Source organism: Uloborus diversus, chromosome 6, assembly GCF_026930045.1.
Source record: "Uloborus diversus isolate 005 chromosome 6, Udiv.v.3.1, whole genome shotgun sequence".
In the NCBI taxonomy this organism is placed as follows: domain Eukaryota; kingdom Metazoa; phylum Arthropoda; class Arachnida; order Araneae; family Uloboridae; genus Uloborus; species Uloborus diversus.
The window spans coordinates 19,890,995-19,905,524 of NC_072736.1; the positions used below are offsets into that span (position 1 = coordinate 19,890,995).

At 32.8% G+C, this 14,530-nt stretch overlaps 1 protein-coding gene across 1 annotated transcript in view; it reads left to right on the plus strand.

Annotated features, from left to right (window-relative positions):
• LOC129224256 (glutamate receptor ionotropic, kainate 2-like) overlaps positions 1-12,805 on the plus strand; it is a 59,776-nt gene extending 46,971 nt beyond the window's left edge. The window contains exons 13-16 of the mRNA XM_054858683.1: positions 4,083-4,281; positions 7,468-7,693; positions 8,728-8,975; positions 11,255-12,805. Of these exons, the coding sequence (XP_054714658.1) occupies positions 4,083-4,281; positions 7,468-7,693; positions 8,728-8,975; positions 11,255-11,410 (829 nt within the window). The 3' untranslated portion in view covers positions 11,411-12,805. The remainder of the gene's footprint in view (positions 1-4,082; positions 4,282-7,467; positions 7,694-8,727; positions 8,976-11,254) is intronic.
• The last annotated feature ends 1,725 nt before the right edge of the window (positions 12,806-14,530 follow it).

The window sequence follows — 14,530 nt, forward strand, 5'->3', positions numbered from 1 at the left end:
CAATGCACCTAAACTTCTGTTGGGCATAATTTTTTGACGAGTTTCCCCAATAGATTTTTTGAGCTAATTTAAAAATATTTATGACGAAACATTCACCGAATGTTTTACATTGAACTAGCAGTAATCGCACGGCGATGCCCGTGGTAAGAAGTTAAAGGAAGTTCGTTGAAAAAAAGATCCACGTCCCCAGCCCCTTTCTGATGTGAAATTATTTTTTTTTTCAACTGAAATGCGTACACTTTTTTAAAAGACCTATTAAAGTATCTTTGGAATTCACAACTATTTGCCAAAACACAGAAAAATATTAACAGTAGCTTTAAGACTCAAAATAATCCTATATCTACATAGTTCGTCGCTTAACGCACCAAGCAACCACGCTACCGTAACCCTGCCCTTTAGCGAGTGAAGCGGTCCCCCCTTGCAATTTAAAGTGTGTTTCGCCAAATAAACAATGCTATGATAAAAACGTTATGAAGAACAATCTCAATTGAATAATACGACAACTCTAATTATTCACTTAGATAAGTAATTATCTTCAAATATAAGAACAAAACAAACGTTGAAGTAATAAGGAAAACAAAACCTAATAGAAAAATCCTACAAAATTAAATTATGTACCTGAACATCGAAAAAAAAGTCTTCAAAAATCTGTTCAGAGCAGGGTTGGCTTTCTGCCGGCAGAAACTAGTTTTTGCCATGCCAGTGGCAGAAACTGGTTATAACCGGTAAAAACCGGCAGGAACTGGCAAAAACTTAAGTGTCTTTAATAACTCAAGTAATTAGTAAATGATATTTAAGTCAACTAAAAAATTAAACATGATTTCATCATTTAAAAAAATAAAATCCATTGCTAGTGCCCTTGATTTAGTTCAGAAAGGGAACTTTTCAATTGCAGAGGCTCGTAGTATTTGGATTAATTTATCAAAGGATAAAAAATCATACGGGGGTGCTTAGGAAAGAGGAGGGACATACAGAATTAAACGGGCATTACTGATTTAAATTTGCTTACTTATATGCTTCCTCTAAATTGTTTGTGATTGAAATTATCATGTCATGTGCTTCAAGAAGAAAGTGCCAGAATTTTACTTGCCTAGAATTTTGTACCTAATGTCACAGCTTTGCAAAACAAATTAGCCCCATTACTCAAAACGTATTTTTCTAGTCAAATTTTTACCACAACCCCAGTTTCCAGTTATGCAATATATAAAAGTTTCACAAACATTGCTTGCTCCTTGATGCATTGTCTGCTAGCTCTTCTGTTTCAAGAATATTCTAAAATTTCTCATTTGTGCATATTAAATTGAGAACCTGTTTAGATTTTTGAAACCATCTTTTCAAAGAGACAATTTCAGGGTCCCAACAATGTAACATTTGATTTTGAATTGGGATAATTTTGCAATAAAATTACAGTGCTTCGGTTAACAATTAATTATTTTATCCATGCATTTTCTGTTGTATATCAAGAATTAAATTTTCATTTTACGAGTTTTTGCCAGTTTCTGCCGCAAACATGGCAGAAAGTGGTTTTTGCCATGCCGGTTTTAACCGGTTTCTACCGGTGGTTTTAACCGCCTCGGCAGAAACTTGCCAACCCTGGTTCAGAGTAGCATGGGCATGGTTCCTCGCAGCTATCGACACTGTTAGCCAGCGCACTCTCGAAGAGTTAACTTACCCCACCAGCTATAAGTAATTTATAGAACTAAACTTACCCCGACATCTATTGGGAATTCATTAAACCAAACAATTAATTAAACATTAATTTTGCAATTCCAAATATTTCAGTCAATATGTTTTGAAACAAATAGCCTATACTCTTCCTCAATGAATGGACTATTCAACACAAAAATAATTTTTCAATTCGAACCAGTAGTTCCCGAGATTAGCGCGTTCAAACAAACACTCTACTGCTCTATATTATTAGTATAGATAGGTGAAAGAACATATTTACTGGGTAATGTTATATTAAAGATGTCATCTCTAGGAAGCTATTAGTGCCAACAAACTGGTAGTTAAAGTAAATCTAGCACGCCAGCGAAAATCCACAGCAAATGTGCGGTTGAGCTCCTCAATTGTAAGCAAAGCTTGGGTAAGCAGACTGGTGACTTCATAGTAAGGACAAAACTGCAGTCTCTAGATGGCAAACCCAGCTATTAGTAAACTGCATGTAGTTTTGCCTTAATCTTGGCTTAAGGGCGGTAACTTTCTGCTTATGAATCGCATTGACTTAGGAAAACCCAACGCTTTCTTTGTACCAACGATAAAATTATTTAAACTAGAAAAGTGCAATAGTGTTAATTTTTAATTGATGTTAACATCAGATAATAAATTTTCGGATATACATCTGACCTTTTGGGTTTCATCTGAAAAAAAAAAAAAAAAAAACATGAATTTTATGAAGTTTTTTTTTTTTTTTTTTTTGAGTCATTCTATTTTTTTTTTTTTTTTTTTTAACGAACGTCTGCAAACTTTCTGAAATTGAGAAAGTCTTGTAGAGTTGGCGGATGAGCTGGTTAAACTTTACAGAATATTTAATTAAAGTGTTTAAAGTTCTGCTTACGTTTTGAAAGGAAAAGAAAATATATTACTTAAAGCAGAAAGGACCAATGCTACTTCAAACAAAATTATGTAAAAGAGTTGCTTTTATCCAATGACAGCATGGCTCTCAGAAGACATCGAGCAATCAGGCATGATAAATAGGCTAAGATAGGCATGGTTTCGGGATTCTATGTTTTTCCATTAACGCTTAGCTATTGTATATCATATATTTTTTTTAATTCCTACGCGAATATTCTGGACAGGCTCAATAAATTAAATTACAGCTATTTTAAGATTAAATTTCCTTTATGATACCACATATGTAGAACTGTAGAATGGATGATTTTTACTTCCTTTGCGTATGTGTATATGTGCGGATGTGCGTATGTATGTCGCATAACTCAAAAACGGTTGCATTCGGGTGTTTCTAAAGGGGTCTTTTGCCCCTTTTTGGGGAAAAATCATTGATAATTTCGATGCAAACTCAAGTGGTGTTATGATTTGGCGGACACTTGGCAATATATCGCTAGTCCTTTGGTCGCCAAATTTTGTCGCCAACTTAGCGAGCAATTTGGTGATTTTTTTTCAAATCTGTTTCAATTTGACCACTGTTGGTGAAAATATTGAATCACATTAAAATCGCAAGTAATGGGGAAATGACATTAAAGTGGAGTAAAAGGAAGTCATGTGATGCACACATCAGCTCGTTTAACTATACCAAAACGAGATAAGCAACTGTTGATTTGCAAAAACTGCACTCGAAATTTCAAATTCACTCTTGTTGCTTATTTATCTTGGGTTCAATTAGAACTTCAATTGTTTTATTTATGCAAGAAAAAAATAAACAAACAAATAAATAAATACATAAATAGAGAAAAGTTAAATTAAAAAAAAAATTACAGTAATGAAACACACTATAGGGTTTTACGTATTTTTTACCTGGAATTATATCGCTCTAAGGTTTGATAAAAGCTGAACAATCCTATTTTTTAAGGATTCAAAGAATGAATAGTTTTTTCACAGGAACAATTTGTCTAAAGCGTTTACGATTTATTGAGAAATGCATTTTGGTAGATTGCAGGAATGCAATTTAAAAAACGAGGATATATTTTTCAACTTCTAATTCACGTAATTGGGCAATATCTGATTGGTAATCGATCCAAATTGAGATTTTTATATTTTTCAAGAAACATATAAATGAAAGTGGCTGGATAGATTTAAAGTATTATCATTGAAATGTTTGATATTACTATAATTGATATTACAATTATCAAGCTGGTTTTTTTTAAAAACTCCCTATAAGTAATAAACAATTTAAAAGCTATAATTTTTTCGCATTTTAAAAATCAAATTAACCTTTTCCATGGACATTTGTTTTTATAGATGTAGGAGTGGTTTCAAAAATATGCATTCAAAAAATATTATATTACATCTGGTACACACATAAAATTTTGCTTTTGTTATTTTCAAGTTAAAAAAATCAACCTGAAGAACAACCAATAAGCTATTTTTAATTATGTGTGTGTGTTTTCTCTTTCTTTTTCTAGGGCGATTTCCACTCGAATAGTAGCTAGCAGTTGGTGGTTTTTCACTCTCATTATGATATCTTCATACACTGCCAACTTGGCGGCGTTTCTGACGGCACAGCGGATGACTTCTCCTATTGAAAGTGCCAGTGATCTCGCCAAACAAACAACAATACAATACGGATCTGTGAAGGGAGGATCCACAATGAACTTTTTTAAAGTAAGACAATTGTAAATGAATTTGTTTTGTTGTTATAATTAAGTTATTTATATTCTAAATTGTAATTTTTATACCTTAAATATAAGTATTTCAAATTTCACTTCCATGTTTAAAATAATTCAAGCGGACATTATGTTTTCATTGGAAATATTTTTGTTTATTCAGTATATCTTTTTTATTAAATCGATACCCTTTTTCCATTACGTATTTTTTACTAAGATTTTGTAGACTATTAAACGAGTTTTTTTTTTTTTTTTTTTCAAAATATTACTTTCAAAATTGAGGTGTGTCTGCGAAATGGATTTCAAAATAACCAATATAATTGGACTCTGAACAAGGTTAATTTCTTCAATGCAACGGGATTTTCAATGGTTTAAATCACCTATTTCAAAATACCCTCCGTTTGCTGTTTGTTATTGAATATTTACGGTTTATTCCAGGGTTAAAGTGTGTTATTATTGTGATTTGGGGATTTTCATCGCATCCTTCTCGTGATGTACAGAGAAGTGAATGGTATTTCATCTTGTACATTCTCAAAAATCTGAAATATGATTAAAAAAATGAATAATTAAAAATAAGAAATTTTAATTAAAAATCCTTTTGTTTTCCAAGTAAATCTTACTTACTGAATTGATATTTTTGTTCATTATACATTTTTTGCAAAGTATTTTGTGGACTATTAAACTTTTTTTTTTTGGAAATATTACTTTTAAAACTGGGGTGCTCCTTGTAAATGGATCTCAAAATATCCAAAATGAATTCTTGTAGCGGCACGGGGGAAAATATCAACTACAAAATAATACCAAAACAAGTACGTGAAGCGAGGTCTGATACGTCATCAGGCAGAAAACCAGACCCCACTTCACAAAGTTCTTTCTGTTGGGTAAGATTCCCCAAGCATGCAACCTTTCCCAAACGCTTAAACCACGAACAGAAAAAAAAAAAAAACTAACCAGCTGAAATGAGACGGATCGCTCAGGAAAGAAACACCCAATTAAAAAATAGCGGCGGTTAAACATAAAAGCAAAAGTTACGGTTACAAGAGACGCAACAATGCGTCTAATTTATCGTGTTTAAATACTGTTTCTAGCAGTTTTGTGCTGACACTGCAAAACGCATTTGATCGCTTTTTATGTCTTTAAATTCTTTCATTTCTTTGAGAAGAAACAATTGATATGTGTTACTTGTATTGTAAATTTAGTACGATCATTCCAGACCCATATGGCAAAAACCAAAATATTTTCAAGCTTTCCCCCAATTACTTCCGTATACGATTTTTTTCTTATTCCTTAACCAATTTCTTACTTATCAAGTTTATGATGAGATAATGTCAAGTTGAAATCCTTTTGGCAAAAATTTTTGGCACTAAATTTTGCCAGAATTAATATCTAATGTGAAACAAACCAGTCGTGTTCGTGAACTGAAATTTACAAAAATTTTGGGCTCCGTGTATGAAATTTTTACACACAATACCGAAAGTACTCAAATTAAAAATAAATTCTTTTAAAACCGTAAAACTCAAAGTTGCGTCATATAAATCGTAGTACCTCGTAATGCAAATACATTTTAGAGCTGATATGATTTTCAAAACGCATTGCAATTAATTTTTCGTAGTGGATAGGATGCATACATTGCAATTTACGTCGAACTTTTGCTTGGACTAAACTAAAGATAAACTAAAGATGTTGCTGCTTGAAACCGTTACTCTTTCAAGTATGTTTTGTGCTGGAGAAAATCTGACTTAAGAGCAAGTGTCTCGGTAAAGATTTATTGAATTTTCAGTCGGTATTTTGTTTGGTATTGCATTATTGTTTAAATTACATTTAATTTTAAAGCAATTTTTTATTTAAAAAAAGAATAAGGTTTAAGAATAGTTTACAGAAACTGCAAATTTTCATAAAGTAAAATTAAGCTAAACAAAATTAGAGCTTTCCAGACTTTAATCGGTATTTGAAAATCAGCAAATGCTAAAGAAAAAATTCATCACGCAGTAAACAAAGTACAGTAGCTTTGCAGAACAAACAAATGATTGCAAAAAAAAAAAAAAAAAAAAAAAATGAAAAAGTTATAATGGAGTCAGGAGGAAATTTTGATTTTGCTTACGAATGGAATTTATTTCTTTTATATTATTTCTGTATACGCCTGAGAAGACGATTTCTCTAAAATTGCATTTCGGTTGAACTGAATCTTATTTTTTAATCATAAGCATTGCGTCTTCTTTTGTTTCAATGATAAATGTTTTTTTCTAAGTTAATTTAACAGTAGGGCAGAGCCGAGCTAGAAGCTCCGTTTTTTTAAACAAGCTCAAAATTTGTTACGAAAACGTAGTTTTATAATTTTTATTCTGAAATTAAAATAGAGTAATATGTGCACTATGATGTAACTACTGTTTTTTTGTGTAGTATTTTGTACGATTTTTTTAATAATTAATTTTATAGTACTAAAAGTCGAGAAGGAACAATTTACCCCTTCATGAGGCTAGTTGTTTAGTATTTACTTTAAATGGCAATTCCCTAAACTGTCGTATGGTTACTGCTTCGAGAGGAGGAAGGGCAGTATCTGCAGAGCTGAGTTTTTGAGATTTCAAGAAATGAGTTTTGAATTTCATACGAACAATAGGGAATAATTTTCAGCGGAAAGCAAATAAGCAAGCATGAACAATAAAGCTAAAGTTAAAGTGTAATAGCTGACAAAAAGGCAAAAACAAAACAGAAAAAAAAAAATTGAGCTTTGACATCTTGAATTCAAATTATGTTCTTCGCAATCACGAGTGTATGTGTGTGTGTGTATGTGGGCGTGTGTGTTTGTGTGGGGGGAGGGGTATGTGTATGTATGTGTAGGTGTATGTGTATGTATGTGTATGTGTAAGTGTAGACAAGTAAGTGACGCAACCTGGAGACGGTTTTCGCGAGAGGAGTAGCATCGTGAGGCGGCCGGCATACGGTGATGATGCAGAGGGAGATGGGGGAAAGAATAAAATCATAGGACATCAAAACAGTCAAGTGAGAACAATAAGCAATCGTGATTGCTCAAAAAAAAAAAAGTCACCAAATGTAGATGCTACTGTTTACTTTATCTCGACACATTACTATTTTGGATTGAAATGTGAATATTATTGTGTTTTAATCGGTGTTGTACTTGACCTTAATGTACGTGTTTATCATGAAAGAGGTTTTTTTTTCCTAGGAATCAACGTATCCGGTTTACAAGCGCATGTGGTCCTTCATGGAATCTCAGAGACCTTCTGTATTTGCTGATGACAATGACAAAGGTATAGAACGTGTAAGAATGGGAAATTACGCATTTCTCATGGAATCTATGAGCATAGAATACGTCACAGAAAGGAACTGCGATCTTACGAGAATTGGAGGAGAGCTGGACTCAAAAGGATATGGAATTGCCACACCACCCGGTACTATTTTTATGCAGATGTTTAGCACAGGTTGAACATTTAAAATCTTTAAATTCAAAAGCATTATTATTTTTTAAAAAATGTTTTCAAATTATTTTATTCATGTTTTGAGCAATGACATTTTATGTTAGTGCAAAGTGCACACTGATTACATAATTTGAGCACCAGTAAAATACAAAAAAACTGATCACTTCAGATTGAATGTCTTTGACGTCACTGCAGTTCAAAAATCTATTGGATTTTACGTAGCAAATTTATTAAGGTTTCTTAAATAACACACAGTTATGATTTTTTTCTCGCATTAGAAAATATAAGCTGTACGTTGACGTACAGTAGTTATCAAAATAATGAAAACTCCTGTGAATAAAAGGAGTATTTTTGAATGCTTATCAAAACTAGATATATTTTTTTAAATAAATAGTAATGTTTATATTCTGGTAGTATATGGTTGTTTAACGGAAGTTCTGGAAGTCTTGGATTTTTTTAAGCGCGTGAAATGTCGGACCTCTCAAATTTTTAAAGAGGCCAAATTGTTGGGGAACGTCTAGTTGGAGCAAGTGTAGCTGAAACATCTAAATTTTCTGGCATTTATAGATTTACAATATCTGAAGTTATGACAGCATACGCACAGCGCTGTAAAACAAGCTCGGCAAAGCAAAATAGTGGGGCGGAAAGAGAAGCTCAGTGAAAGAGGTCGACGGGTATTGAAGCCAAAAAGTCTAAAAAGCGAACAACAGCAGAAAAAGTGACCACAGAACTCAATCAGCATCTGTATTCACCAGTGTGAGTGATTCGAGTAAGAAGGGCACCTTTAAAAACAGAACATTTACGGCAGAGTAGCGATCCTCAAAAAAATTTCCAAGTGTTTCCATCATTTTGATAACTACCTGTACTTGTAGTTAAAAGTTGATTTTAATATAATAAAATTAAAAAAAAAAAATCAACAAGTAAGAAAACTTGATAACGTTTAACATATGTGATAGTGAAATGTACCTATGAATATTAAAGATGTAATATCTGTTTATACTTTACAGGATCTCCTTACAGAAGCTTGTTGTCGAGTGGCATTTTAGCTCTACAAGAGAACCAACAACTTCAGATACTGAAAGACAAATGGTGGAAAGCAACTGAGCGTTGCCCCGATGATTCCGGTTCTTCGTCCAACGAAATGGGTATTAGGAATGTGGGAGGCGTTTTCCTGGTGCTTGGAATCGGATCGTGCCTTGGAGTGGTGATTGTGATTATGGAGTTCGCATGGAAAGCCAACAAAATGCTTGACAGAGTAAGTTTTATAATACTTTGTAAAGAAGAGAGATAGTCTATCAAAGTCCTAACCAGGGAACCACACGAAGAAAGTAATGAAACTTTTTTTTTTTTTTTTAAGGTAGCAATCAAAAGGGTATATTGATACATTTTTGGACGAAAGAATTATTTTCCCACACACCACCGTTATCGAGATAAAATATCCTAAAGTCAAATTTTGAGAAAAATGCCAATTTTAAATACTTGGCGAGAAATTGAAGGTAGAATACGATTTCACCATCTGCATACGGCAGGCGTATAGCTGCACAGTGAGTAAACGGTATGATCCGTTACTAAAGGAAACTACCTATATTTTCAGACTTTTCTCAAAATTTTGGTAGACATAAAAAAACTCTTTTTTCGATGGCAGAGACACGAGAGATATAATTTTTACTTATAAAATATGCTTCACTTTGCTCGTTCGGTTGCAATTTGCGAAGATGCACTATCGTATGGTTTTCTGATAAGTTAGCTGTGTGGAACAATAATCATAATTTATTACATGAAATTGTTTAAAATAATGCTAATATTATCTATCGTTAAATAAATTATTTTTATTAAAACTTCTGCTTCCAAAATATAAAATATAAAGAGTTGCAAAAAAAAAGTTTCAAAAGCTAAAAATCTTTTTACGAAATATAAAAAGAAATATAAGAAATCCCATACTTTGTTAACCTATTTTGAAGACGCTGCTTGACTGTCACTATGCAATATTTAGAAGATGGTTTGGGTATACTTACTCGGAAAATTCTGATGATATTACATTACTACTAAAAGCCATTCTTACCGATTCTTGTTTCAAACGGGTATTGTTGACGTAAAATCAACTGGAGCGAATGTAAAGTTATCTGCATGGTTTTCTACATTCATTAATAGTCAACTATGTTTTTAAACAATCATTTTCTGCAAGCGATACATTCTATGTAACATATCGTAAATAAGATTGATATGATCTACAGTGTATTCAGCATTATTTTCTCCATGTCAAAAGCTTCACTATCAATTCGCTTTTACTATCATACAAAACAACTCATAAATACATTTTTAGCCAAAAACATATCAATAGCTTGAATTTCTATTACATCCGTTCAACTGAATTGTAAAAAAAAAAAAAGTACTGGTAGAATTGTACTCCACTAATTGACATCTTTTGGTTATAATACTTATTGCGCTGCTTGAATTAAAGCTAGATAGAACATAATTAAGCTTACCGATGCTTCAAACTGAAGTTGGATATTCGCAAAATTCTACGAAATATATTGCTTGTTGACCAATGCTTTTACTGCTTTCGTAACTGAAAAGCAAGTCTTCATTGTTCAGCTGCACGAGACAAAGCTGGTAACTTAATAAACAACAATATCAAACACGTAGGTTTGCCATAAAATGCTACAAAACTATGTTCAAATTCAGATGTTAAACTTTTTTTTAGCCAAAGTACCCTCGCACCTACCAATTGCTGGGTTGATCGGTTTTAAATGCTCAGATAAATCTGAGCAAGTGGGGGCTAGTCATAGTTCAACTATTCAACATCTTTTAACCATTAACAAATTAATATACAATGACACCGTCCACGAGTCTCTAAATGCACATCTAATGTTTGGAGCATCAAGATCTTTGGCAAAAAATTGCAGTTCTAATGAATGACGTTTATAAGATGCAAACTGCAATCGTATTTAAAAAAAATGTCGTCAAGGACACGTTAAATATTATACGAAAGCACACGAAAAGAGTAGCGTTTAGGAGTCGTCAAAGGGTATGCGATAACACTCGAGAAGAATGAAAAATACGTCAATCTATACTGTACTTAAAACAAATAACGTCTCAAAGGTGGCTTCTGCGTTCAATGGTACTTGCAATAAATGACGTTTCAGAGATGTTAAAGAGTTCTATTACTAGCTCAGAAAAAGTCATGTCTATAGTCGTCGTTGTATCTCAATGCGTAAAACCTTTTGTAAAATGTTTGTAGCAGTAAGTACGTCAAAGATTTAAAACTCAAATAAATACAGTTACCTCTTAATACCTCGAAGTCTCAAGGGATCGGCTAAAACCTTGGAATATTGATAGTTCGAGTTATGCGAACTTCTAAACGCCTTTTAAAGAATTTGGGATCCAATCAATGCTTTGAGATTAAAAAAAAAAAAGCTTCGAATTATCGCACATCCACATTTTTCAATCTTTGCATGCGAAATATAATGGATGTTTAATAAATCTTTGTTTAAAACCTAAATCTGTTTCATGTGTTATGTTCGTTATTTTTAGGAACCTATTCTTGTGATGTTGTGGCATGAGTTGCGATCCACAATGTCTTGCAGAGGATCCACTAGACCAGCGCCAAAGGATCCTGACGATGAGCCATCCGTGGAGAAAATGCCAATGGTCAACATGGGCAAAATGGAGGGCTTCACATTCTCATGACGTTTTATTTCGTGTTTTAAAAGTCATATCTTAAAAATCATTTCAAAAGGCTCTTTTCTACATTTGAATTTCATGAAGTCGGAAAACATTCAACTATTTGTAGCCCAATGGGTTTTTCTAATCCCTAATTATACTGAAATATACAACTACATTGAGCTGATACGTAAAATTCGTCAAGCAGCATTACAAACAAATCAAATCTGGATTTGTTCTATCGGATTGAGCAGTGTTAATTGGTAAACAACTTGTGATGCCTGCTTCTGTTTCTTTGAAATAAGTACATAATATGTGTATACGGGACTACAAATAAGTGAGAAAGCCATACTAACTATACGAAGGAAACTTAGTCGTGTGTTTCAATATCGTAAACTAAAATTTAAAAATATGGAAGTTAAGTGGAAATAATTATCGATTAAAACTAAAATCACACAAAAACAATCATAAGTAGGCTATTTTTATCTACTGATCATAAAAACCTGTACAGTTGGGTGGTTAAAAAAAACTATTTTATAGCTAGAGTCCAGGTCAACCCCTATTTTTTTAGACTTACTAATAGCATTATGCTGTAAAAGTTTTATCCTCAAACTCAAACTTTAAGAGGGTGTTCAATGACCCCTCAATTTAACATTTGCAATAGCATAGAAAATGTCAAATTTAGAAACATTAAATTTCCCCAACAGTTTTTTTGTAAATATTTATTTTATTGCAAAGAATACGCATGTTACTCGAGTACATTCTAATATGTAGCATTGTTTTTTCAGTTGAATATATTTTTTTAACTCCCCTCCCCATACTTGTAAAGTTTGGGAGAAGGGGTGGAGCACCCTTTTTCAATTGAAATAGGAAGTTAAAATTCTTTCAGAATATTAATATCCACAAGTCTAAAAATATTGAGGGGTGTCCTGTTATTTAGGAGAAAAAAAAATCGCATATATTTTCAAACTATCCTGCTGTACAGTATTATAAATAATGATTTTTTTTTAAACTTTCTCTATTAAATAACTTCGGATTAAAGGAATTTTCGATAAGTCTTTATTTTAAAACCCTTAAAAACATTTAAAATGTTTTCTGATTAATTTCTTGTGCGACTGCATGATACTGTATTTACATTTTTTGTCATTTTAACCACTTGAAAAGAGCCTTTTAATGTACACTTGGAAGTTTCATGATGTGCCTGCTGTTGTAGTTCCAAGAAACTGCAACTGATTTTGATACCCTTCCTTTATAAGCGCTGATGGAGCGTTTCCTTATGATGTTAAATGACATGAAATCACTAAGAGCTTTTATCCTCACCGATTTCAAAATGGAAAATTGTTAGCCATCTCTATTTTAATATGTGTAACGATTCGGAACAAAACTGTAGAGTTTGTATTGAATAAAATTATATTTGTTTGATATTGGTAGTGTGCTTAATAGTACGATGGCTTTTACCAATATAAGTATCGTCTGTTAGGCCATCTTCACACAAAGCAACTTAGTTGAATCAACTTTTGAATGGGTGGTTACTTGGAAGTGGGTCTGAATTCGTTTGAACAGTTGCTTAACAACGCTGTTAAAACTAAAATAGTTTACTCGTGTGTTGAGTAAACGTTTGGCAATGTTCCGATGAGTGCAATCAACTTAAAAGTTGCTTACACTCCGCAGAACCCAGGCACAGCCGACTGTCGTGTGAAGAATGACAGTTGCTTCCTTCACTTTTCAACCTGGTGACTGTCGTGTGATGAACGACAGTCGGCTGTGCCTGGGTTGAGCGGGGTATAAGGAACTTTTTAGTTGATTACACTCATCGGAACATTGCCAAACGTTTGCTCAACACACGAGTAAACTATTTTAGTTTTAACAGCGTTGTGAAGCATATGTTCAAATGAATTCAGCCCATTACAAGAAACGTTGGTTCAATTAAATTGTCTTGCATCAAGACATCGAAAAACACCAGTCAACTAGTTGAAAGGAACTTTTACGAAAAGTTGATTCCACTAAACACCTCGTGCATTAAGACGATTTAAATAAAAAGCACTTGTATTAATAAAATAAAAAACATAAATGGAGTTATTTTGCTCAAACATATTTTATTTACGGTCAGTGAAATATTACGTACTTTGTTTTAACCTGCATATTTGCAACAAATAGTGTTTTTTTTTTTTTAGTATATTGATGCAAATTATAAATGAAATTAAAACTCGATGTTTGATGTTTGTAATTGAAAGATTTTTTGCCATAGTCACTTAAATTAAAGATTGGTAATAACTCACAAACAATAGTTTTAGTACACCTTGCTTGTATACTATCTAACTAATGTGCTGCAAACAGGTAACTTGGCCGTGATATGAGTATGCATCTTTCTGATAATTAATATACAATGATTTTCTCAATATTTCACTAGCCCGATATGGAAGGAAAGTTTCGTATTTCGCAGGTGCAGAGAAATACCGTTTAATTTTCTAGAGTAAAGACACGTTTTTTGTTTGTAGTAAATAAAAGTAAGGTTTCAGAGAAAATCTGGAAGGAAATCTGTGGCAGGCCTACGTCCAGGAGACCCCATACCACCTACAGCCTTGAAAAGTTGTACAAAATTATTTTCAGCCCCGAGGGTGTGCACGTGGGGTTTTATTTTTTAAATTCGAATTATTTTTTTAATTAGTTTTTTAAGCTTAAGTTTCGTGTAAATTGCCTATTAAATGGGTGAAAAAGTAATTGCACGTATTAATATTATATGTTGTTAGAAAGGGTAGAATTTCCTGCGTTCTAAAATACGGCGGGAGTTATTTGCGTTTTTAGCTCGATTTTTTTAGGCCTAGCTAAAATGTAGAACTACTTTCTTCATTAATTCTAACAGAAAAAAGCGGAGGAATTGTCGCACAGTTTTATTTTTGACATCACTGGAAAGAGCGTCTTTTTTTACTCCAGATCTAACTCGACCGATGGTCGAAAAACTAAGCTTCTATCTCTAAAGGAAAAAAAGTTACGGGCCGTTAGACATCAATTTCGAACAATCACATCTCCATTAAAATCATTGATGTTTTATTTGCCGTCGCCATAGTAATGTCTTTTTGACTCGCACGTTCCTTCTTTCTTATTCACAAACTTTAAGGGTTTCAATTTTAACGGAAAATCGAAGGC